The sequence below is a fragment of the Scaptodrosophila lebanonensis genome, unplaced genomic scaffold (genome assembly GCF_003285725.1).
Source record: "Scaptodrosophila lebanonensis strain 11010-0011.00,11010-0021.00 unplaced genomic scaffold, SlebRS2 tig00000024-arrow-pilon, whole genome shotgun sequence".
Lineage (NCBI taxonomy): Eukaryota > Metazoa > Arthropoda > Insecta > Diptera > Drosophilidae > Scaptodrosophila > Scaptodrosophila lebanonensis.
In genome coordinates this window covers 16,539,835-16,565,729 of record NW_022060538.1, presented here as the reverse complement: position 1 = coordinate 16,565,729, position 25,895 = coordinate 16,539,835, and the positions used below count along the sequence as shown (strand labels likewise).

Below are 25,895 nucleotides of genomic sequence, written 5' to 3'. Positions count from 1 at the left end.
AAAATGTGTATACTTAATGTGGGCCTGAACATTTAGTTCAGTGCGCCCAAGAGATTCAACTTGAAAGCGGAAGGTAATGCTGTTTGCTAGCTCGAGGACCCAGTCTATACTGACGTTATTGACATGACTTCGGCAAAAGTTGTTGCGAAAATTGACAAAGTTTTGAAGCATGCAACAAACAGCTGGTAAACATAACAACAGTAATGCTGGTATCCATTTCCGGGCTGTGCGTGCACGGGTGCTGCTATGTACGAGTAAATCCAAAGCCTTGTGGCTTAGTGCAGTTGCTCCGAATTTGTAGCCACAGTATGGTGGATGGTGCTGATTGCACCACCTCCGTTATTTTTACACAGACTGCCTTGCCTAACTACTGGCCTGCTGTTGATTTCGGTTTGTTGTCTACGACGACCGCTAACTTGTGGTTAGCTGGCAGTGCTTTTGATTGATTGGGCTTACTCTCATTTGCTAAGGAAAATATTTGCCCAGACACACACCAAAGTTGAGTTTCATTTCAACATTTTGGCGTAATGAAAACAACTGAATACGAGTTTGTTTGTTTTTACACGTTTGCATTTTATTCAGTTAATGTGCAATTGCTTTTTGTCGCATTTGATTCCATATACATTACACATACATATATTTACCTAAGGTACCATACAATTTTATTGTTGATTATCTATTTTAATTAAATTCCATAATCATAAACGTTTTATTTTATTTGCACTCATATGAAATAATACAAAAACGCGCACGCATTTTTAACATACACTTACTGTTATGCTCTTTAAATATCGAGTATTTATTAATAAAGAACATGAAATACCGCTTAAACTCAACATCAACCCAACTTTAAGTACACGTATGTATGTATGGTTTGAACAATTTAATTTATCACAACAAATTGAATTACACATATGTTTGTATGTACGAGTATGTATCGTACGCACATAAGCCTAGACTTAATTAACTAACAGACGTTTTAAGAGTGTTCGTATAGATTTAAGAATCGTCATCTTTATACAATAATCAAGATCGGGCATCCACGCCGGGTTCCCGTGAGTTAAGTCAGCAGCTATACAAGTGTACTAGCTAGGAACAGGGAAATCCGCCTATTTTGGTTTATTTTGATTTCAGACTTTCCAAAATGGACCAATTTCGCTGTGTAACCGAATATAGTCTTTCAATTTTCTTAGACTAAGAGTGCGCTGCCGGCCTTATATGCTTATCTATGTATATATGTATATACTTGTATAAGTATAAGTAGGTAGTATACTAAATAAACAACACTTACAGTTGGGTGAGATTCTGTTAATTTGCTTGAATATCTTTCTATTAAATGCCTTTAAATGCATCTGTTGTCTGTGTCTGTGTCCGTGTCCGTATCTGTGATTTGTATATAAGCTTAATACATGCCATTAAGTTGTGTATGCCTAGGTAACTATTAAACGTGTATGGTATATTCGTGACGCTCCTGCTCCTTCTTCTCGTGATACCTATGGGGCGCAGGGGTGTTAGTCATTTTGATGTTCAAGGTAGGTAGACGCTACAGGCATGCAACAAGCTACAGTCAAGCATTTGGGTTTTTAAATGGTGCTGTTAATTGCTAGTTTACCTTGCCAACAGTGAAGTTAGTTCCTCGCGATCCAATTTGGCCAGCTGTGCCTCACTAGTGTTCTCCATGACGCGTTGCACCTCCAGATCCAGGGCGCGTTGCTCGCGTTCGCATTCCGCCTGATCGGCGAACTCGCGACCATCGTTGAAGCCAGTAGGCGGGCGAAAGCCTGTCACATCACCACCCGTCATGGCGGCTATGGAGGCGGCTAACGAGGCGGCCGTTTCCGCGTTCACCTCACTGTCTCCACTACAGAATGGTGACGAAATCAATTTAGATTGCCACAAAGTCTTCAATTTTCTTAACCAAGTTGCAAATTTTTGCCCTAGGCTGGCGGTGTATGTGTATGCGAATATTTTACGAAATCTTTTACAATTCAACATTCTCATCAAAATATGTAAAAAATCCAATTATTTACCGTCCATTGAGGATGCATTTACTGCTTATACATTAAATGTTTATGATAATAATTGTATTTCTTTAATAAATCATTAGAACCAAGAGTAATTTTAAAAAATTTAATTTAATAATTAATAATTAAATATATACGTTGTTTATTTAATTTACGAATACGAAACAAAAAGCAGTTTTCTTATAAGAACGGAGTCGTCTGTGGCCTTTCATACACGCACACCTCTAGCCTAGACATTTATTATCTTTATACCTTGGCAAAGATTTGGTTTGACAACTTTTGCTATGTTTTTATGACAATCATGACAAATCGTGTTGGACACGTCTGAACCAATCTCATAGTTACCGAATATATGTTTCTCCGAAAGTATTTATATTTTGATTTGTAATCTCCCTATAAAAATGCATTCTCTTTGAAGATTTCTTCATCTAATGGCGCATTGAAAATGAAAATTGTAGAAATCTAATATTTGTCAAGTCATAGAAACAAGTAGTTCATAGGGATACCAAAAATTTTGACAGGATGTTCGGTTGATGCAACCATTTAGATGTCAAAAAAGTTTGCAACGGTATGTTATCCTCGGCAGGCCGAAGAATATAGATTTCCTTATTGATTTTGGATTCGTTTAGGGTTTAGGTACCTGAACTACCTGTTGTTAATACCAGGGCACTTTCGTCGCTCCAACGTTTGATTGCTTTGCTGCGACGCATGCTTGCGGCTGCGCTGCCCAGAGCTGCGTTTCTCGGCATGGGACATGACAACCCCTCCACTGCCACCGCTGCTGCAAGCTGTAATGTTGATGTGCCGTGGCGTATTGAGACGGCGCTCCAGTGCGGGAGAGCCCTGATCATTGTTGGACTCGGTGCTCGAGTCCGGGCGAAACATATCTGAAAGATAGTATGGGTTTGGTGCGACCGAACGCCCACAGCCCAGACCAGCATACGAACCTACAACGGCGCGTCCGTCGCTGCTGCGCGCGGATTTGCAAGGAACTCGATACGTGGGCATGTTGGAAAACTCAGTACTGGGGCTGATGCTGGTATCAGACTCCGATTCGCAGTGCTGCCCGACCACACCCATGCCGGTGTTGTTGCTGCTGCCGCTGGCACTAGCGCTGCCCTTGGGATTTCGACTGCCGCCCGACTTTTTCGCGTGGCCTCCCGACTGGGAGCCAGCCACTATGGTCATCGATTTACTAAGCGTGGACTCATCTACACACATATATCGACAGACTTAGACACACTGACATATATCCACCACGGACTTTGTGTCACTTACCATCCGTGTTGTAGTAGCGCTGTTTGTGCCAACTGGACTTGCTCTTCACATGCCCGAAACCAGCACTGGGCAGAAGCGGGTATGCCGTAGCATTAAGATTCTCGCCCTCTGGGTGGCCAAATGTCTTGAACTGCATGGTGTAGTCCAGGGGCGTTTGGGCGCCCACTCCGCGTGTGGGTGTCTTGGCGGGCGCTCCCGTGCGGCCGCCATTGACGCTGAACGTAGCATACGGCGAAATCTCGTACATTTCTGGTTCAGTCACGTGTACAAGGTACAGAAAGTACACAGAGTGGAGAAAGGGTGGAAAGGGGAGAAAGAGTAGAAAGAAGATGCAGCGTAAGCATAATGTGTGGCCGTTTAATTGCCGCTTGCAGCGGGGCACGTACACCGACGATACAGAAGCCAACAATTTAATCGACTGCACTCACCCGACTCGTTACCCTTGTCCACTGTCTTCACCGGGGAAGCACTATAGACCTGCTGGTTGCGTCTGTTCTCATGCTCCTCTTTGTACTCACCAGGTAGGGTGCGTGATTCGTAGCCCTCGGCTACTGGACCGCACAAGGTGCGGCGATGTTTGATGGTCAGCGCGCTGCAAAAAGAAATAACACATTCATTGGACGTTTAGGCGTGTAATTAAAATGCTCAGCCAACCAAGCAATGAACGCATACTCTTGCACCGTGGGTTGGTCATTGCTATGGGAAGTTATAATGCATCAGTATCTTTCAGCCCAAAAGAAGTACATATATTAAATCTCAATATGTAACTAAATCTAACCATATGTATATAGTACGTATTTTTCTATATTTTTATTTAAATATAAAACTTTGTACTATAAGGAAATAATAAACCTAAAGGTGACGTTGCTCACCCTAGAAAAAATTTTGCCATATAAAGTCGACCAAACGTTCATTATTATGTCGCACTATTTCGCCTTAAAATGGATCTGAGTTGGATTTGTTGAAGTTTTTTCATTGATCATATGTATAAGTTATTCTTTAAATGCGTCGTGCATTATTTAATCAAAATTTTAATTTTTTGTAACGATATGTGGGGGATCCCCATTAACTGCATTAACTGCCACACTGTGAAATTCTACAACCTTCGCCTTTATCCTCCCTCTAATGTTCTATTGCGTACCCCCACAAAATAAGGCTCATTTAAAATAAAGTAATCAGTTAAAGCGCCGAGGGCCCCGCAAACCTTTGCACTTACATCGTTATGATGGCCACCTTAATTATGAGCACGACAATTAATGTTGCAAACCAATCACCGTTGGTCGGATTTGTCGCATTTATCAGATTGTTCATCAAATCGTTTTCCGATGGGAACACCGGGGGTGGTGGGATGGTGACGCCGTCAATACTCGTCGTGCTGAAATGATAATGCTCCGTCGTTTTTCCAGCATCGTTAGTGGCAGAGATGCGCAGCTGGTACCATTTTGCGGGCAGAAAGTCGCAGAATATTAAATTATCACGATTTTCCTCGGCATTTGAAATATCCGATGTGACAACAGTCCAGCGTATGTCGCCTGAGGGAGCAGCGGGCACAAAAAAAAACGATGACAATGTCATGAAAACATGCGTGAATTTGATGGAATATGCATGTACTTCACACTTCGTTGCAGATTATTTAAAATTGTTTATAAATATTTGTACAGGAAAATTATAGTTGAATGAAAATTAAAGTTATGACATTAATTAAATTAAATTAAATGAAAGAAACACAATATGTTGAAATATGTTGGCAGTCGGCCTTGTATTATATTTATTGGTTTATTTATGGATACAGTGCGACCCCTGCACGAAGAAAAATCATTTAGTAAGTCTAAGTACATGTGTATATATGTATGTACTGGGTTTAACATAGTTCTTAAGTCAATACTGCTTCATCATCAGCTGCATCTCAGCTGCTTTCCTCTATTTTTTTGTAAAAAAAACTACTTACTAATCTTTGGAGATCCTTAGAAGATTTAGTCCAATACTAAATGGGATCATTTATAAATACATATGTTTTTCCCAAAATTAAATGTGTTTTATTTTATAGAAACTGCCTTGGATGCTTAAACAGTCTTACTTGTTTTAAGAGTCGGATATATATACATGCCCAATATAGTTAGATGTTATTTAAAAAACAAAACAAAGTTCCCCCAAAAAAATAATTCAATATTGTCTGGTCATAAGATGTGTAAATGATTTTTGAATTAAACTAAGTTTAGTGCAAGCGATTTCGACTGTAACCAATAATGTGAATGCGTTGCTTTACTAATTTAATAAATGCTCACTCACCCAGGGGTCGATGTTCGATGGAGAAATGATGAATGGCACAGCCGCCATTATGCCATGATGACAACTTTAAATTAACGCACGTTGCATTGGTGGCAATTAGTTCGTTGCCATTTGGCGCCTGGGAGGCTGAAATGGAATGGAATGCGGGAAAATGTGGAGCAGCAATAATAACAACACTTGATTGAAAATAAAGCTGTATTTTCGTGTTGAGCGAGTGGCTTTTGTGGTCGACACTAGCTCGTGAAATTTGAATACGACCGCACTACAGAGTGACCAGCACTTTTGGCATATTCTAGTTTCAAATGCATACCTAGTGGTCGGTCGCATACACGTCCTCTTATCCATCTATTTACTCACCTTTGCCCTTCGTCCAGACATTAATTTCCTCACTGGCCACACCAGTGCCCACCATGTTGTGCGCCGACATTTTTATAATATACTGATTTCCGCATTTCAGGCCCGTAATCGTGTAAGCGTTATTTTCTGGCATCAACTCGGTCTGTGACCACGTCTCGCTGGTGATGTGATACGAGATGGTGTAGCCCTGCAGTGGGGCGCCCCCGTCCTCTGGCGGGTCCCAACTGACACGTATGCTGTCAGCGGATGCATACTGCACGATGATTTGTGGCGCGCTGGGCGGCTTCATGGCAATCACCTGATATTGGATTTCGTCATTGCCGAAGAGATTGTTCGCTGTGCAAGTGTAATTTCCGGACAAGCTGCTTTCGACGCCTGCAAGGGCCAGGGGGAGAGAGACAGAACAGGCGGCAACATTAAAAATGCAGAAAAGGATGAGGAAATGAAAAAATGTATATTAAAATGTCGCCATCGCCTACTTACGATGTATGCGCAGATTGCCCTCGTTGGTCACCTCGTAGAAGGGGCTGAATGTAACAGGGCGGTCGCGGGTCAGCCAGCGAGCACGCGGTGTGGGATTTCCCACAGCCAAACACTCCAGCACCAGGCCCGTTCCGACCGCTTTGCGCACCAATCGGCCAAATGAGGCAATACGAGCAGGCGCTGCACAAACAAAGCATAGCATACAGTTAAGCGTGTGGCCAAGCCATGTTGCAGTTTGGTGGCAAGTGCCGCAGGTGAAAAATGGCTCGGTTAATGTGGTTGCTGCGGTTTAGCACCGAACGGGCGCAAAATGTCAAATTTTAATTAAAATAAAAAAACAACAAAAAAACAATTTGCGAAAACTGTAACAAAAGCATGACTCTACATAACACCGCTATATCTCTATGTATAGTAACGGTTGTTACATGGAAAATTAGCTCTATAATTATTCTGACATGCCTCGCAAAAAATGTTCACATTTTAAAAGTACAAACGCCGCTATTGAACAAACTTTCTGCTAATCTTTAAAATGTTTAACATTTTTAGGGGAAAAAATATAAATTTGTTAGAATTTCATAAAGCGAAAAAAATGCATTGTTTTAAGTGAGTTAGGAAATTCAATGCAAATCTTACTATACAAGATACATAGCTATTCAGCCCAACTCTGTAGAAGGGATTTATCTAGTATGTCCATATTTGTGAGCCTTTACTGTATCTGCATAAATGTGTTTATTGGTGTATGTAAAGGATTGGCAACATACCTCGCGTATTTGTGGCCTGCGCCACCACAGAAGTTGGCTCGCCCTCCCCCACCGATGTGGACGCCGATACCCAAAACTCGTACATTTGATTTTCAGCAAGGCTGCGAGACTCGAAAGTCACAGGATAGCCGTTCTCATCCACACGCACCATGTGGGCTGGATTAGCAATCGGAGGTTAAATAAAAAAAAGGAAGACAGAAGAAATAGTAACATATACGTATGCATGTCCCCACACTTTTTCTTTTACGCTCTACTTACACTTGGCCTGACCCTTGCGGCCCGCCTCTCGCGCATACACAGTATAATGCGATATGATGCCATTGCGATTTTTCGGCGGCAGCCATGAAATTAAAATTGAATCAGCCGTCAAGGCGGCAGCTTTTATGGACGCCGGAGCATCAGGCACATCGTCCTCGGTTTGGCAATACAACGGATGACTGGCCATCCCATCGCCGGTCGCTGTGTAGGCCAGCACGCGCAACGAGTAATTGGTGGCCTTGTGCAGTGTATGCAAATAGGTTTCGAGGTTCGAGGTGCGTTTTATCTCCAGCTTTGCAGGAAAGTCAACTGCGGGTTTGCGGCGCAGATGCGTTGCGTGTATCGATTCATTCATCGATGTGATGCAGAAGATAGAAACAGAAAAAAATTGATTTAAATCATGCTTAAACCTACAGTAAAAATCAACAACTTGAACGCTCATCAGCACTTGAGGGTTCTGGCGTCGCCAGCATTGGCAAGGACCCTCATTGAACCCGGCGCCAAAAACCAATAAACGTGCGACAAGCAACCACCCAACCAAGCAGACAACAGACTTGCTCTCTCGTTGACTGACTGTCTGTCAGACTGACAGCCTTTATAGGGCCAGAATACACGAGTATATCCCTTTCCCAGTTTGTTTGCATTGTGCACTGCGCTCGCAATATCAACAAAATCAGCTCGATAAAGTCTCAACTTGCAACCACAGAATTCTGATACCCTGTTGATTGGCGACAGCCCTCAAGCCAAGTCAATCCACTCGCCATTGTAAGCTAACTGTGGCTATGTGAATATATAGAAGAGGATGAAAGAATTGAGATTTTGGGAAAATGAGTTTTCACCCAAATCTCTAAATTGTGCCAAAGTTCGATAAACCATTTGGCCTATTTTTGATTCCTTTTTTCTCGACTGACACAGAAACGCGCAGATGCAATAAAGTGAAGCATTTTCAGCTGATGTTTATATTTTTATAAGAGGTCAATGGCATTATCCATAACTTTTCCAACTACTGGACATTCCATTCCATAAAAGGAATGCTGAGAGCCTGAGATTCTGAGCTTTCGTGTTGGGTAATGAATTTATTATTTTCAAGCGTTTGCATGACTTCACGGGAGCTTAAATAGAGCTACAAAATAAGTTGGTAGCATTGAAAAAGTTTCTTAGCTCAATAAGTAGTATAGTATATCTCGCAGCCAAAACAACTCAGAAGCTGTATCGCTATGATGGACTTGTAACCCACATGAGTTACACATGTATGTAAAAAGTTTCCACTTTCAAGTCGCATACTCACTTTGCTGCACAATTGGGCGATATAAAATTTTATAGCCCTGTACAATGCCGCCATGGAATTGCAACGGCGGCTCCAGCCAGGAAATCTTCAGACTCTGCGATGACAACGCCGTGCAGTTGACATGTTGCGGTGGCGCCTCGGGAACTGTATTTACACCAAGCGAGAGACATCAATATATGTTCAGAGCGCTCATTAGAAGCGCCCTTTCACTTACCGCCCTCCGCTGTGGTGCCGAAGATGGCCGCACTCCACGGTCCAGAGCCGAAGCTGTTCAGAGCCCGCACTGTGACCGCATAGCGTGTGTACTTGCGTAGGCCTCGGAGCGTCGCCTTCGTGGTCGCCCAGCCACTGACAATTACCGACTTTAGAGAACTATTAACGACGCTAATGTAGTTGATATTCTGTTTCTCCTCAGTGCAGTTGACGGTATATCCAATTAGTTCGCCATTCCAGGACTCACGTGGCGGTATCTGGAATTAAAGCAGCGCTGGCTTATGCGGCCACAAACTCTGAAGATCCCCCACCCACCTGCCACGTAACAATCAACTCGCTCTCGCCCCCCGTCTGCACCTGCACGTTGGAAGGTGCCTCGGTGGGTGCCTCCTCCTGCGTCTTCAATACAATAGGCTCAGTGTAGGAGCTGCGCTCAATCTCGTTAATGGCCTGCATACGTATTAGGAAGGTAGTGGCTGGCGTTAGGCCCGCCACAATGGCGCTCTCGCGCAGGTCGCTGTCGTAGCTGAGGCAAAAGAAAAGAAAAAAGAAATTGACGACAAACGCCGTAAAACTCTAAACCAATTTTCAACCTTTTGCTAATGCTCGTCGATGGCAAGCTGACGTTGATGACGTTCATCCCATTCCAGTCGCCGCCGGCAGCACCTAGCGAGGCATGGGACTGTAAATACTTGAGTGCCTGGTACTGCACCAGATAACTAAGCACGGGCGAGTTTCCGTCAAAGGGACGACGCCAGCTTAGCTTAACTGTGCGCGAGCCAACCTCAAAGACCTCGAGATTGGAGGGTGTATCGGGGCGCTCCTGCACGGCCAGAAATATAATTTGCTCGGCGCGCCCATAAGGATTTTCCGCTATGCACTTGTACAGGCCTGAATCATGACGATCTGAGTGGGCAATGGTCAGCTGCGAGTCCACCCCCTTTTCGGTCTTCATTTCCGCAATACTAAAGCGGAAATTATTCAAGTCTATGCGCCCGTTGTTGTGCGTCCAGCCAATGGAAATGGGCTCGTCACCTTTGGCATGGCAGTTCAATGTCACGGGATCGTTTCGACGCGATGATATATTGCGCGCTGGCTGTTCGAACCGCGCGGGCTCTAAATAAAGAGAAGAAAATGAATTAAATGGGAATTAAAAAAAATAAAATAAACTCGTCCTTTCTCGGACCTAGGAGAATCTGGATGCCAACTTTGGTTAGTCTAGCTTTTATAGTTTCTGAGATCCTTGCGTTCATTCAGACGGACAGACGGACGGACATGTCTAGATCGATTTCTCTCTTCATGCTGATTCAGAATATACAAGTATATACTTTACGGGGTCGGCGATGCTTCCTTCTGCATGTTACAAACTTTGCACAAACCTAATATACCCTTTTACCCTACGGGTACAGGGAATAAAAACCATGTGCTAACCTTAAGAGTCGTACCCTGTACCCAGATTTTGTTTCGCTCCATTATCAAGAAATAGAAATAGGCCCGTGTATATTTGCTAAGAACGTCTGCATACATACTGAGTTATATCAGTGTAAGCTGGATATAATAATATATAAAAGTTTTAAGATAACAAATAACTCTCCGTACACCCTAAAACACAGCATCAACGACCGCTGGCAGAGCAGGGGCATGTACCTTTCGGTTGTAAGCTATATGTACATACAAAGCTCCAATACACAGAAGAAGAAGAAGCCCTTAGTCTAAACAAACTCGTCTAAATATATCCCGAAATAACGTGTTATTATTTAAACTTATTTTAGCTCCATCTGATAAATAGAAATCTGCATCTGTTCATATACTTATCCAGTGTGGCGCACCTCACTCATTAATACAATTCTCTAATAGCTACATGAATCAGCTTATCTCGTCTTATTATCATTTAAAATATATGTTATCTTATATACGTACTATACGTAAACATATCTGGGATTTGTAATAACTTCATTTATATTGAAGATACCGCCAACTTACCATTTACATTAATGCGTATTATTTTTTTTAAGCCAGCTCCAATTTCATTTGTTGCCTGACACATATAGTAGCCCTCATCGTTGTCCGTGGCCAGATTTAAGAGCAGCGAGTGATTCCGCATGCTCAGTGGCTTAAAATCCTTCGAAGCTTTGCCTGTCATTGAAATAAAACGCTTTAATTGATTAGCACGCAGGCTGCCATTAAACTAATTGCCCCATCCCGACGGTACATTTAAATCGTATGGCTCTAATTAATAATACCACAGAATGCAGATAGTCCTCGATATTGGGCCGGGTTGGGTTTCAGTTTATTTCGACTGGCCCCCCACACGCGTCTGCTCATCAAACATTAATGAACCCCAGCTAGCTGTAGTACTTGGCATGGCACGAGCCGTATTGGCCGCATAAAATAAACTAAAACTTACTCTGTCCTTTGAACCAGGTAATAGCTGGAATCGGATATCCTTCCGCCTCGCAATTTATCGATATTGTGTTGCCAAGCATAATGGCCGTGTCCATGGGCTCGTAGGACCAGCGCGGCGCCACTAGAACGTGACCGGCAGCAAAACGTAACGAATAAAAGCGCGCAAAAGTAAACAGCAAAATTAACAAGTTTGCAGGTGTGTGTGTGTGTTTGCGTGCATGTGTAGGTGCTGGGGTGGTGTTGGTGTTGGTGTGTGCGTAGCCCGAAAAAAGGGCAAACTGTTACAAAATGCAGACTGCCGAAGCAGGCCAGAAGCCAACAGCCAACAGCAAACAGCCCTGCAGCACACAAATCCAACGTGATTTATTTGAACGGCGCCGCAACGCACCAATAGATATAGCTGTCGGGAGCACCCTCTTCCCTTCCCTTGTCCAGCCCCTTTACACTTACCGCGCACTTGCAACTCCGCTGTGAAGTTCACCTTAGCCGCGGCGTTGCTCGCATAGCATGTATACTTTCCACTATGCTTGGCACTGATATCCTTGAACACCAGCAGTGAATAGAACTCCTCCTTCTTCTCGGTAATCTTGTAAATTGAAAAACACATAAAATTGCGAAACAAAATGTAGCAAAATCGTGAAATAAAACTTTGTTGCAGCAACGAAAACTGTGTGCAAGACTCACCTGCAGGCTGCTGGGAATGGACACGTCATCCTTCTTCCAGCCAAAGTAGATGGGCATGTCGCCGGAGGAGACAGCGCAGGTGATTTGCGCGCGACCGCCCTCTTGCAGATTTTTCGGAAATTTGAAGGGCTCAATGACGGGTGGACCTATGGAATAGTGTGTGGGTGTGATGGCTCAGTAGATTAGTCAGCGACATTAATGCGACAACAAAATGGCGTGTCGTACCCATCCCATCCACATCTACCCCCACTGTTCACTTACTGTTCACATTCAATTGCATGTCGCGACGCGCCTCCTCACCCGCACGACTGCGCACAATGCATGTGTAGATGCCCTGATCCCGACTGGGCTCAACACTCTTGATGACAAGCTGACCGCCCTCCTGTACTGTGGCCAGCGTATAGTGAGCGCCTGTCCAGCGAGAATAATATAAAAAATCGACGAAGAAAGTTGCAATGAAATGTAGATAAAATGTTATTGTCATGTGCTTGGCTGCCTTCTACAACGGCCAGCGCCCCTTTAGAGCAATTTGTCTTACTTGTTGTCAACTCCTGATGTCCCTTCTCCCATCTAATTTGCTCGATTGGATAACCGGCGAACGGACAGTGCACAATTATGTCTTCGCCGGCCACTGCTTTTATGGGTCCAATTGCGCGCACATACGGAGGACCTGATGTATTAAAAGAAAAAAGTGGCGGGTTTACAAATTTCGTCTCCTTCTTTTATTCCAAGCTTTAATTATTTACTCAACCCACAGGTTTTCTAAGATACGATGGCATTTATTAAGAAATTCATTATCGAATTTTAATATATTATGTTCTTAAACCTGAACTTGTTTATTCAACTACAGGGAGTTTAGATGGGAAGTTTCAACATGATATCTCTAACTCTAAATGGGTAGAGGAATGTTTTAAATAAAGAGAAGTTAATGAAAAAAGCTATACATATAGAATTAAATTTATAGAATATTTGGACCTCTTTGTTCACCTTATCTCTTTAATTTCTAGCTTATCTTATAACGTTTCGGAGGCATTTATTTACATTACTGTATAGTTATTTTTGTTTCTAAGTTGAAATTATAACAGAAAAAGTAAAAAAGGTAAAGTCGGGTGTCCCGACTTTGAAATACTATGTACATATGTTTACAATAATTATAGAAAATAAAAAAATAAATAAAAAAAAATAAAAAATTTGATCGATTTTACCTCTCTCGGTATTCGAACTCACGTAAAGGGTGTATAATTGCACATTTACATAGCAATTGCGTCTGTGTGAGTGTATGTATGCCTATGCGCATATATTCGTGTCTGAGTAAACATGTTAGCAGTCAACCAAACACCAGCATCAACAACAGCCGCGAGCAGTGCTTAAGCAGCGCTGCAGCAGCAAATATATTTATGGCTATTACTTCTAGTTAAATCGGTCTATCATAGTGAAACTTGGCATAGGGACACATAATAACTAACTGGGGGAATTACGGGCGTTTCGATATGCATGGGAGAGGGGGAGGGAGGGAAATTTCAAAATACACATTTTTTGCGTAAATCGGAAAAACCCACATAGGAGGGAAGTGGGGGGAAAATCAAAAAAATAAAACAAACTCGTATAGAATACACACATAAGGCATCTTTGTGCAAAATTTGGTGTCTGTCTCTCCTATAGTCTCTGAGATCCAGGTGTTCATACGGACGGACAGACGGACAGACAGACAGACAGGGCTAGATCGACTCGTCTTGTCACGCTGATCAAGAATATGTATACTTTGTGGGGTCTGCCACGCCTCCTTCTGCCTGTTACATTTTTCAGATCCCGCAAACCTAATATACTCTTGTACATTTCATGTACAGAGTATAATACATTTCTATATCTTTATTGAAATATAATATATCATGATATAATATAAAACATCTTATAGTAATCTGTATCGACAGCTTGATGGATTTATTTAAATAAAATACAAAATAAATAGATTCAAATTTCGTGTCTTATGATAAAAGTATATTATCTCTTCCATGTATATTATCGGCACTACAAATATGCTTTAAGGGAATATATTTTATCCCAACCAATAGTGCTTTACTTTCTCAGTGCTCTCTCATTTGCAAGTATTAGTAAATTACTGTCATGCATTGTGCAATTTATTGAATTAGTCGCAAAATGCAATTAGGCAAACGTTTCAGCGTCAGCCGCACATCCAGAATAATTAACATTTTATGGGTTTTTGGTCAAAAATACATTATGTAACATTTGCCGTTAATGCAGGCGCCATGTGTGTGTGTGCATGTGTATGTGTATGTGTGTGTATACATTTTTGGGATGCTAATGCAGCGATATGCATGCGTAAGTACGCTGAATAAATTGCAATATTCATAATTAAGCAGCCTGCCTGCTTATGTGCTTAACCAAGCACCCTAATGTGTGTATGTGTTTTGTTTTTGGACGGGAGAACTGAATTCGTTGAACCATGTGTTAGGTTTGTAATCGATGGTTTATTTTTATTGATATTGACGTACTTTATTGAAAAAATCTTAATCATCTTTCGACCATGCATTGAAACTATAAGTTCGCTTTTGGTCGTCTAACTTACATAAGTTTTAATTTGAAGCCCTTTAGGCATTTTTGGCTATTCAGGATGTTATGCTTTCTCTTTCACATTCATGGAAATAATCCTACGTTTATATACAAGTATTTGTTCTGCTATGAGAAACATTTTTATAGCCTGTACCCAAAGGCTATACTAGTTTTGTGCGAATGTATGTAACAGGGAGAAGGAGTATTTATATTATTGATCAGAATGACAAGACTAATAGCTATGTTCGTCTGTGCGTCCTTACGTCTGTCTGTATGAGCGCAACGATCCCAGCAACTACAATAGCTAGGATAATCAAACTTGACATTCAGGTTCCCCGAAACCCTAGGCAGATCGAGTTTGTGTTTTCGTGTTTTTCCTAACTCCGGTAATTCTTGGAAATTTGAACTCAAATTTGACATATACATCCAGTTTGTGGTTATTTGTCCGTATGCCACGTGTCATCATGATAGGTCAATTATGAAGAAAGTTATAGCCATAAATAAAACCGCTGCCCTTGCTCTGCTTGCAGCGCTGCCCGCAGCTGTTGTTGTTGTTGCTGCTTTGGTTCAACTTTGTGCTGCATACATACACGCATATAAACACGCATAGACCCGATGATGTATGCTGTTGAAACTGTACATAAGCATGTCTTCTATGTATATATTAAATAAATTTTATTTAATTTAGTTCATTAATTCAATTTTGTTAAAAGAATTTTTTTTTTTAAATAATTTTTTATTTAATTTTTCTTTTTAAATAAATGAAATATAATATAATGTTTTCCAATGTAGCCGAATCTTTTGTATCTACTCCTCTGCAATGGCATTTTTGAGCTGATTTGGCGAAAAAGTTCACTGCTGCAAGTGGCAGCTACAGCTGCGAGTATCTGGAAATGACTTCATACTTCCATTCCTATCTTCCCACTATCTTCTATCTAATACAGTTTTGGAATGACTGCCATAATTTATCAAAATAACTCAATATATTGAGCGTTTCACGCCCACTTTAATATCAAATATACGCACGCTCGTTCTACAGACAATCTACGGATGGAGCAACATCATAATCAATCATGGGCCATACAGGGCGTATGATTCATATTCGTATGTCACACACACACACACTATGTTTCGATTATGCATTATTAACACATTGAGATTACGCTTTCAAGCTGCTTAAAATGCTGAAAAGTTCAAAAATATTATTAACCGACGACAGCCAGACATTTCCGCACACAGACGCACTCGCCGGCAGCGCCCACACTAACAAATACGCTGACAGTCGCCCATTCATGCGAGCTGGCGTGTTTACATTTTAATATTTGCAGTTTATAGTCTGATCTGACAGTGATTATCCTACTCCCTGCGCAGCCAATACATACGAGTACAGCCAGCAGCCCGCCCAGACAGCTTGTTAGCGTTCGTTGGATGGTACAGTGAGGTTTTCTGCCATGTTCGTGGCCTCGATGGAATGGAAGCAATGGTATATTATGATTGGAATGATAGCGCCATCATCGTCATCATCATCATCATTATTATCGCCCTCGTCGAGCCTGAAGGAAGCGTTTTTCTTGGCGCGCAATGAAGCATTTAATGCCGTAAATCGAACTTTTTTCTTTTTCAGCTCTAGCAAATTTGTTTTTGTCTGTTGTCTGGTCGGCGTTGTCGCCTTGTTGCCTTGACAATATTTCCAATCAGGGCAGACGGCTCAGCAAGGCTCAGGATCCAACAGCCAGTCGACTTCTTTTGTATTTTGCAGTTTTTGTGTTTAGCTAGCAATGCGAATTGCATTGTTTGGCATACAAGAGATGGTCAGGCTGTCCTAAATTTGACATGTGATAGGGCACACAATAAGGGTCAAAGGCTCTCGTCGAAGTCACGGCTAACGGTATTGATTTTATAGCCAATTTCTCGACTTACCGTAGACATTTAGCCGAGCTGCATGCTCCACACTGCCCATTGAATTGGTGGCCACGCACTTATACAATCCGCCATCGTCGGGTCGCACATGTGAGATATTTAAATGGCTTATTACGTCGCCGGATATATCAACATACTGCCCAATTGCGAAGCGATGATGCAGGGAGACATCCATTATAGGTTGCGAGTCCAACAGCCAGGCGAACTGAAAGAGATACAAATTTATAGGTTTTCAACTGAAGGAACGAAAAGCCCTGGCACATAACTCTTCCGACTAATCAGCAATTTATGTGCGTCAAGTTAAATTCCGTCATAATAATGCATAATAATAACAACAATGAAATATGTGTGTGTTGTTGGAGGTGTTGTGCACTCACGTTCAATTCACAAACTCTTTTTTAAATAATTGAACCATTTTAAGTGGAGTTTAAAAGTGTGTAATGATCAGGGGTATGTAGAGTCGTATTTTTCTTTGAAACAAAATTATAAATTCGAAATAAAGCAATGTGTTCCGAAATTAGATTCCTATTTTTAAGTTTATGATACTCTGAAGCCTCGTTAAGTAAGCTTCGGCTCACTATATCATATAGCTGTCACAGATATATCCTCGCCAAATTAGGTCTTTATGAGTTTTTCGTAATGTTTCTAAACAATCTAGAGTTCATTGAAATCGGTTCAATTAATTAAACAGCTGGCAGAGAAACAATAGGTGCGACAAAGTTTATTTTGTGGCATTAAGATACTAAGTAAATAGGGTAAGTAATAGTCCCTCTTGTAATTTAGAATTAATGTTAAGCTGCAATAATGTAAATAAATAAAAAGTTAGTAAATAATATGCTACAAAATTTTGTATTTTAAAAAATTTCCTGCTTGCTATAGAATGAGCCCTTATCCTGCTATAAAATGGTTAAAAAATTATGAGAAGTTGTTTTCACACAAAAATTCTATTTCGAACGTTATCTGGAACAATTTGTGGTTCTTAACATATCGCAAAATACTTAAAGTTATGTTCAAAGTAAATTTGAGATAAATTGAGTAAAAAGAATCACTTTCCAATTTACATTTTTGTCTGAATATATTTAGAAACGAATGATGGATTATGAATTATACTATTGCAATTATATTATGTGTATCGTTGATGCTTGGCTTCTATTGTAGAGTTCAGAACTATGAATCAGTTCGGGTATAGCGGGCACAGCTGCAGTTTTCAGTGGGTCGATGGGTTTGTGTGTTCACTTACTTGTGGCGGCGGCGAGCCACTGGCGGAGCACTTAAGCGATATTAATGGGCCCGGACGCACATTCTGCTCAATGAACGTGTAAATCAATTCGGGCACAGTGTCTGCATGCAGCGTAGTGGAAAAGAGACGAGGAGAGATGGGCAGATAGAGGTGATAGAGAGCAAACGGCAATATGTGCATCATAAACTAAGCCACGCTAACTTACCGCCCAGCTTCAGTTCGGCCATCGCCTGGGCACTGGCCCGCTGGTTCTCGACAAGACATTGATAGACACCGCGGTCCCGTCGTCCGACATTTTGCACCAACAGCGAGCTCTTTGACAGAAAGCGTATACTGAAAAATGGAGAGAGAAGAAAAGGAAAAAAAGGGTTTAGGGAAAGTGCTAAAAATGATGACGACGACGCACAGCAGCCTGCAAAGGTCGGCAGGCAGCCGGTAGCCGGCAACAAATGAAAAACTTTTACCAACTTTTTTCAGTTACTTAAAAACTGGCAACGTTGCATAAACAGCAAAGGACGCACCAAGGACCAGGCACGAGATCCTGATCCACATAATGTGCGCAATATGCCATAAACTCACACCGTTTTGTCAGCTGCCCCTGTCATATAAGTATAGTATACTACATACTTGTACAAACACATATCTACGTACATGCACATATAAGCGTGTATTAGTATATGTGTGTATGTAAGTTTATGCGTTGCTGCCTTTTGTTCATTCGAGCGAAATTTGTTATTTATTTTATTAGCATAAGCATAAAAATTTCTGCTTGATTTGTTATGCTGATTCGCTTGGCTCGGCATGCCTTGAATTTTGGCTTTTTTCCTCGCTTATTTTCGGCCAACAGCTGGCCAGCACTCACATACACACAACTCGCTACACACTCACACACAATAGCACTAGAGCCGTATTGGGTATGGTATCTACCATTGTTTGCTTGTGTAAGTACTTTAGGCAGACTTGTTTGTTTGTTTGTTTGTTTGTGTGCTTGTTCGGTTGCTTGTGGGCTGGATGGCCGGCTGGACTCTAGTGTGCGTGCGAGTTTAGTTTGCTTTTGCAGCCGATGTGCAAAGGGAGCTGCGTATTTGTATGTATGTATTATGCTGATTTCATGTAATTTGCATTGAATTATCAAGATGTGTCCAACCCATTCAAGCGAAAATACTCACAAAGCTGCTGGCGGAGCCATGACAAAACCTTCGTATCGAGTCCTCGCTGATATGATTTACATACAATGTATGCATAAATGCTACATAAATACCCAAATGTATATATGTACTACTATATGTACTACATATGTATGGATGTGTGTGCGGTAGAGCGAATGTATTCCACACTATGGATAGAAACTCAATCAGTTCGTTGTTATTGTAGTCCCAAACTGACAACGAAAAGGTGGCCAATCGAATCTAATTAGTTATTCCATCTTAAGGCTATATTGGAAAATTGTTTTTGCATATCAAAGTCTTAGCAGCACATAGACGCATACGTGTGTGCGTTTGTAAGTAAATGTAAATAACGTGTTTTTTACCTAACAGATGCATTTTAAATATGAATGCACAAAATAAAATCAACATTACGTTCACGTTTAAACAAAAACCAAGTCAGCCAGAGTATGTAGAGCAGCTATGCATATTCGCTTTTGGTTCTTTTGAGAGATTAGATTAAGTTCCACAGTCAGACGTCCCCTCAAGGCGTCTTTGCAAAGAAACTCGTTTTAAATAAATCAAAATAAAATATTTCTTTTATCTATACTAATATTATAAAGAGGAAAGATTTGTTTGTTTGTTAGTTTGTTTGTTTGAATTGAAAAGGCTCCGAATCTACTGGACCGATTTAATGGATTCTTTCACTGTAGGGAAGCTACATTATAGACGGTTAACATGGGCTTTATTATATTTGCAAAAAAGAATGGAATACTTACTGAAATGTCAATAATGTAACCAAATTGTAAAAAAATTACCTTAAAAAACTCCTGAATAGCATGCTTTTAGTTCATAATCATCCTCGAAACATTGCCACTTTAAATATTAAGGCGATATTATTCAAAAGCCCCCAGCCAAATAAAAGATTACCAATCGATCGATACCGTGATTAATATTGAAGACGTTTAAATTCACTAAGCCCTTCTGGACTGCCGCCACATGAATTGACGGTAAAATTCGGAATTGCAATCATGCTTTTGAGAAATTAGAGCCTTCCAAGCATGTACAATGGAACGATGCTGATTGTAGATACTTTTACACTTCAAATGAACTTGAACTCGTGCTGTCGCGCGATCTGTCCTTTTATTCAAAACTCACGCTGTGTTGTAGGGCAGCAGCATGTGGAACTTGATTTCTATTGAACAATATCTAGAATAAGGATGGTCCGCATGCTGCGTTTGTAGGGCGCCGCATGAGGACGTCTAATTCTATTGGTTAGCCTATCTTAACTAACACAGTGTTGTATGCAGCTGTGTAAACCTTAATCGATAAGTGTAATTCTAAACGATGCAGCTGCGCGATCCTTGTCACTTAACACTTGAACCGCAATGTGTGTGCAGGCGTGGGATAGCGTTTACATAACGCGGGCAGCAATGTAACGTCCGTTGGTCTTTAAGGCAGTCGTGGGACACTTGAGCAAGTCCTTCAACGATGCCGTATTTTCATGCCTGAACACTGATTATTAAGGAATTGCAGGACAATTTAAGTGTAGCAACTATTATCAACGTCCCAGCAACTGGTCAATTAGCTGATACAACGAGGATACCGATGATCCCAATTGATCATTTATATGGCTTCAATTTCCGGTAGCCCCAAGGCCAAGCCTTCGAATTAGTAGGGATCGACATACTAAAGCAATGCTTTACTGTATGTTCACCTATCACAGGTCCGAGCTCCTGAAAATCAATTTTGTTTGCTACCACAAAATAAAACATCAAATATATTTTACAGAGAACCTCTGACCTAATAAAGAATAACAAAAAATCATTAAGATAATAATATCCAATATAAATTTTAGTAACTCATAGCAAAAAGAAGGGTGTGTGTGTTAAGTGTGTGTGTGTTATAAAATGTATAATTTTTAAAAAATTTATAAAAATACCAGGACGCTAGCATCTGTATAAGTAGATATGTTTTTATTTAGAAGAACTTACTAAAAGAACTAATATCTAATGCTGATCTGGATAGTAAAGGTCAAAGCTAAATATTGACCAACAATTATTAAAAACAAGTAAAAAAGCTAAAGTCGGGTGTCCCGACTTTGAAATACTCTGTACATATGTTTACAATAATTATAGAAAATAAAAAAAATTAAGAAAAAAAAAAAATAAAATTTGATCGATTTTACCTCTCTCGGTATTCGAACTCACGTAAAGGGTGTATAATTGCACATTTACATAGCAATTGCGTCTGTGTGAGTGTATGTATGCCTATGCGCATCAATTCGTGTCTGTGTAAGCATTTTCGCAGTCAACCAAACAGCAACATCAACAACAGCCGCGGGCAGCGCTTGAGCAGCGCTGCAGCAGCGCTGCATCAGCAAATATATTTATGGCTATAACTTCTTGTTAAATCGGTCTATCATAATGAAATTTGGCATACGGACACATAATAACTAACTGGGGGTATTTCCAAAATTTTAGTTCGAAATTCCAAGAATTACGGGAGTTACGATTTGCGGGGTAGAGGGGGGAGGGAGGGGAATTCCAAAATATACATTTTCTGCGTATTCACATAAGGCATCTGGGACTAAAATTTGGTGTTCCTAGGTCTTATAGTCTCCGAGATATAGGCGATTATACGAATGGAAAATCGGGAAAACCCCCATAGGGGGGAAGTGGGGGGGAAAATCAAAAAAATAAAACAAACTCGTATAGAATACACACATAACGCATCTTCGTGCAAAATTTGGTGTCTCTATCTCTTATAGTCTCTGAGATCCAGGTGTTCATACGGACGGACAGACGGACAGACGGACAGACAGACAGACAGGGCTAGATCGACTCGTCTCGTCATGCTGATCAAGAATATATATACTTTGTGGGGTCTGCCACGCCTCCTTCTGCCTGTTACATTTTTCAGCTCCCGCAAACCTAATATACTCTTGTACATTTCATGTACAGAGTATAAACATTTATTATTTAACAAATAAATATGTATATTTTTATATAAACTTGGTGCCTCATCCTCTGCGATGTTGAGGATCAACAACATATCATTGTTATTGGTTATTTTTTGAATCCGAAAAAAAGCAACTGACCTCACGCCATCAACCATAATGGAAATGAGTGTTAAGCTCTTTAGCAATCGGTCGCACAAGCATCAAAAAAGCCACAAAAGGAACATAATATTAAAAGCACAAAAAACTTGTTCCTTGTTTTGTAACAGGAAAAAATGGTCTGAGCATCAAATGCACAAATGAACTGCTGTTCGCTTCTTTATCATCAATAATAATAATAATAACAATAAAACATGTTCGCAGCACAACACAAACAAAAACCAGAACAGTGCCAACAACAAAAGCGTTGGCGAACGAATGTAATCTATGATTTTTTTGGGTTTGCAAAATTTTCATGAAAACTGATAAAAATCGAAGCTCGCAGCAACAACGAAACAAACTGCAACAAAGTTGCACGCCTCATCGTTTGTTGCAAACTGTTGCCGGCAACAGTCACTGGTTCGGCTATTTCGATTTTTTCTGCTTTCCTTCACATTTTGTTTGTTGTTTTCAGTATTTCAGTTTACAGTTTGGCGCACTACTCTCTACTTACTTATCCCGGCCAGTACTGAGTGCATTATTCGCTTGGAGCGGTTTTCCGTTGTGGAGCCAGTCGATAGCATCGATCGCTGAACCCGTTGTCGTACAATTGAAAATTGCCGTTCCGCCCGAATTGACAATTTGAACTTGCGGCAATATATGCACGGATACATACGAGTTTACGCTCAGCCGTATTTCGATGCGTTGCTCCCCGAATTGATTCGATGCCTGACAAATCTGTAAAGAGAGCGGGGCGGGGAATCGGAGGGGGAGGAAATCAGTGAAATCAATCAGCGCCGGCATTTATGTATCATAGATAGACAGGCCATACACAGCCGCATTGTACATGCAATACATGCGAGTTCATCCACATACAATACTATACATATACATACTATACGTATATACACTCGTATAAAAAATGCATTATATACAATATTCGGTTGCCCACACAACCAACTGACGAGAAAGGCCAAACCGACAGCCAGACAGCCAGACAGAAAGTCAGACATTCCAAATGCCTCACTGCCAGTCTTTCTGGCTGTATTATAGTATATGTCTGCCTGAGTGCCTGTCTGTCAGCAGTTGGTTTGGGGTTTTGGCCTGGCTGGTTGACTGTTTGGTCGGCTGCTTACTTACCCACTTCCCCGCATCGCGCTCGTCCGCATTTTTGATGAGCAACAATGTTCGCGATAGTATGACCCGCTGTGACGAGGGTATGGGATAAAGGGCCGCCGAATCGGAAACGCGATACCAGCTGTAAATTATAAAGTTACTTTAAATTGGTTGCTGTTATTAGCGAGATCAGGCACCAAGTCTACTAAATATTAATGTATATTTAGGTACCACCTGTAAATTAGAAAGTTACTTAAAATCAGTTTCTGTTATTAGCGAGATCTGGCATCAAGTCTGCTAAATATTAATGTTCATTTAAGTATTCTGGCAATAAAAAGTAAAATATTTTGGTTGATATTTTTTTTACATTTCATTTTTCATATGAAGGCACGTTTTCTGCATTTGATTACTCTTATGTCGGTACACCTTACCCATAGATATTAGACTGAATTATAAAAAACGAAACGAATGAAGTTGGCTCTAATTGAATAAATTGAAGAACAAGTGGTAGAATAATCGGAGTAAAGCAAGTCCCCATTTTAATATATCGATCTTAATTCATGTTAACTTTATGACTACCACACAAAATGAAAAATATAACAAAACATTTTGCCTAACCAATCAATGGGGATTCAATTGATTGTGTTACAAATCGTTTTACTTTTTTTATATGCCTTCTCCGTCTCCTCTATCATGTCCCTATTGAATCGGTACAAATAAAGTTTTCTTAAAAAGCATACTCTTTCAATACCATTTAGTTTAGCTATATTTTCTACACAAACCGAGATAGTCATCAACATTTTCAAGTTTCTGAAAAAACTATCTGCCATACTGTGAGAGATAAAATTGTTTCTGTTGCCTGACCATCCGGCTTTGCAGCTCAAAAACAAATGCCATTTAACACAGCCACATAGGAACATGCACGTAATATCAGCAAAGACCAAACAATGAAATCAATAAAAGCCGCTTAACTCGTAAGCCACAAACTGATTTCCCACGCATATAGCAGCATTGTTTATTCCAGCCACGTAGTCGGGAGTCAAGAAACGAGAAACGAGGAACACGCCGCACGCCAAAACTTATGCTAAAACAAAATTATCGCATTTTTCTCGCATTTATAGCAATCATAATATGCCAGTCGCATGTGCCGGTTTGCAAATAGACAGAGCAGTGGCAGTTAGAAGTGAGGAGTGAAGAGACGGCTCGGCAGGCTCGGACGCATACTCATAAATTGCGGGTCTGCGAGCGACGTCTACAACTTGGTCCGACTTCCCTCCACTGCCACAAGCCGCCACCCTGCCCCTCTGCCTGTCTGCCGCCTGTGAAATATTTCAAGTATTTCTCGTTCTCGTGGCGCTGCTTATGTTTTCAACAAAAACTTTATGTAAAACACAACCTGACATTCAGTCTGCCCCCAAGCTAGCCCTCGGCCTCCCCCACCCACACCCACACCCGCTACTGCTATTTGCATGTTTGTCCTTGCGCTGTGTTTGTGCTTGTGTTGCGCTTTGTTTTGCTGTTGTCATATCCTGTCGCGTGCGCCCTTTACGCCTGGCGAGTGCGATAGTATGAGAGTGGGCGCGTTGTGTGAAAATTTGTACATCAAGTGCTTAGAACCGCATGAAATTTTAATAAGCCCTGCTAAGTGAAACAGACTGTTAAATTATGGTGCTTATTAACAAGTCAGGGATGCCGTTAATAAGCCCCAAGTTTCGGCGCAGCAATTTAATGTGCTTACGAGTATGTTTTTGTTTTTCCTTTTGTTTTCCTTTTTGCAATTCTATTTTGCTAATTAGTTGTGATGGCTTCACGTCTGGTTACTTGATATGTTTTAGTGCCAACTCATTGACAGGGGCGGCCTCTGCTACTGGTTGTTTCATCAAATAGATTTGTAAGCCGATATATTGAGCACTAAATATATTGGTAAACAAGGCAATTAAGTTTCGATATTGCTTTCTTTATTACGGCCTGACAGTTATTGGTTGTTGTTGCTTATTCCTTGGAGTGCCAGAATATTAGCAAAGCACTGGGGAAATGTGGCAGGCAGCCACAAAACGGATCTTCTTACCGACCATTTGGCTCTTCAACTTTTTATACCCTGTACCCGTAGGGTAAAAAGGATATATTAGGTTTGTGCAAAGTATGTAACATGCAGAAGGAAGCATCTCCGACCCCATAAAGTATATATATTCTGAATCAGCATGACGAGAGAAATCGATCTAGACATGTCCGTCCGTCCATCCGTCCGTCTGTCCGTCTGTCCGTTCGTCTCTGCGTCTGGATGAACGCAAGGATCTCAGAAACTATAAAAGCTAGAATAACCAATCTGCCAATCTAGATTCTCCTAGGTCCGAGAAAGGACGAGTTTATTTTATTTTTTGGAAATTTCCCCCCCTTCTCCCGCTACAGAATTTCGTCGATGGCATCCACATTTCAAATGCTACCTAAACCAAACTTTGCACACATAATTTATACATATTTATCTATTGTTGTTTAATAATTATTATATAATTCGGTCAATTCTAAGAAAAGTTATTAGCAAAACATATTCTCGCCAGTACAACCCCCCCAAACTTCAGCAACAAGTTCGCTCTTCTTCTTCCTCTTTTGCTGCTGCTTTGGGCGCATATAACTCAGTGACGGAAGTTTACCTGGGTACAGGGTATTACACTGTCGGGCTTGCTCGACTGTAGCGTTCTCTGTTGTTGAAAATTTAATTGACGTATTTTGAGAACCAATTGCATATTGAGTTTATGAAAGAGTTG

The 25,895-nt window shown here is 41.0% G+C and overlaps 1 protein-coding gene across 1 annotated transcript in view; it reads right to left on the bottom strand.

The window, feature by feature from the left end:
* Positions 1-868: 868 nt before the first annotated feature.
* LOC115620369 (Down syndrome cell adhesion molecule-like protein Dscam2) overlaps positions 869-25,895 on the bottom strand; it is a 36,398-nt gene continuing 11,371 nt past the window's right edge. The window contains exons 6-33 of the mRNA XM_030513574.1: positions 23,155-23,272; positions 22,529-22,752; positions 17,978-18,105; positions 17,773-17,873; positions 16,533-16,737; positions 12,580-12,711; positions 12,303-12,452; positions 12,042-12,187; positions 11,808-11,943; positions 11,359-11,478; positions 10,935-11,087; positions 9,545-10,067; positions 9,267-9,477; positions 8,953-9,208; positions 8,739-8,882; positions 7,451-7,759; positions 7,193-7,348; positions 6,432-6,611; positions 5,949-6,323; positions 5,592-5,717; positions 4,519-4,834; positions 3,731-3,894; positions 3,303-3,551; positions 2,972-3,235; positions 2,674-2,911; positions 1,613-1,861; positions 1,292-1,493; positions 869-1,226 (exon numbers count right to left, since the gene is read on the bottom strand). Coding sequence (XP_030369434.1) covers positions 1,442-1,493; positions 1,613-1,861; positions 2,674-2,911; positions 2,972-3,235; positions 3,303-3,551; positions 3,731-3,894; positions 4,519-4,834; positions 5,592-5,717; positions 5,949-6,323; positions 6,432-6,611; positions 7,193-7,348; positions 7,451-7,759; positions 8,739-8,882; positions 8,953-9,208; positions 9,267-9,477; positions 9,545-10,067; positions 10,935-11,087; positions 11,359-11,478; positions 11,808-11,943; positions 12,042-12,187; positions 12,303-12,452; positions 12,580-12,711; positions 16,533-16,737; positions 17,773-17,873; positions 17,978-18,105; positions 22,529-22,752; positions 23,155-23,272 — 5,425 coding nt within the window. The 3' untranslated portion in view covers positions 869-1,226; positions 1,292-1,441. The remainder of the gene's footprint in view (positions 1,227-1,291; positions 1,494-1,612; positions 1,862-2,673; positions 2,912-2,971; positions 3,236-3,302; positions 3,552-3,730; positions 3,895-4,518; positions 4,835-5,591; positions 5,718-5,948; positions 6,324-6,431; positions 6,612-7,192; positions 7,349-7,450; positions 7,760-8,738; positions 8,883-8,952; positions 9,209-9,266; positions 9,478-9,544; positions 10,068-10,934; positions 11,088-11,358; positions 11,479-11,807; positions 11,944-12,041; positions 12,188-12,302; positions 12,453-12,579; positions 12,712-16,532; positions 16,738-17,772; positions 17,874-17,977; positions 18,106-22,528; positions 22,753-23,154; positions 23,273-25,895) is intronic.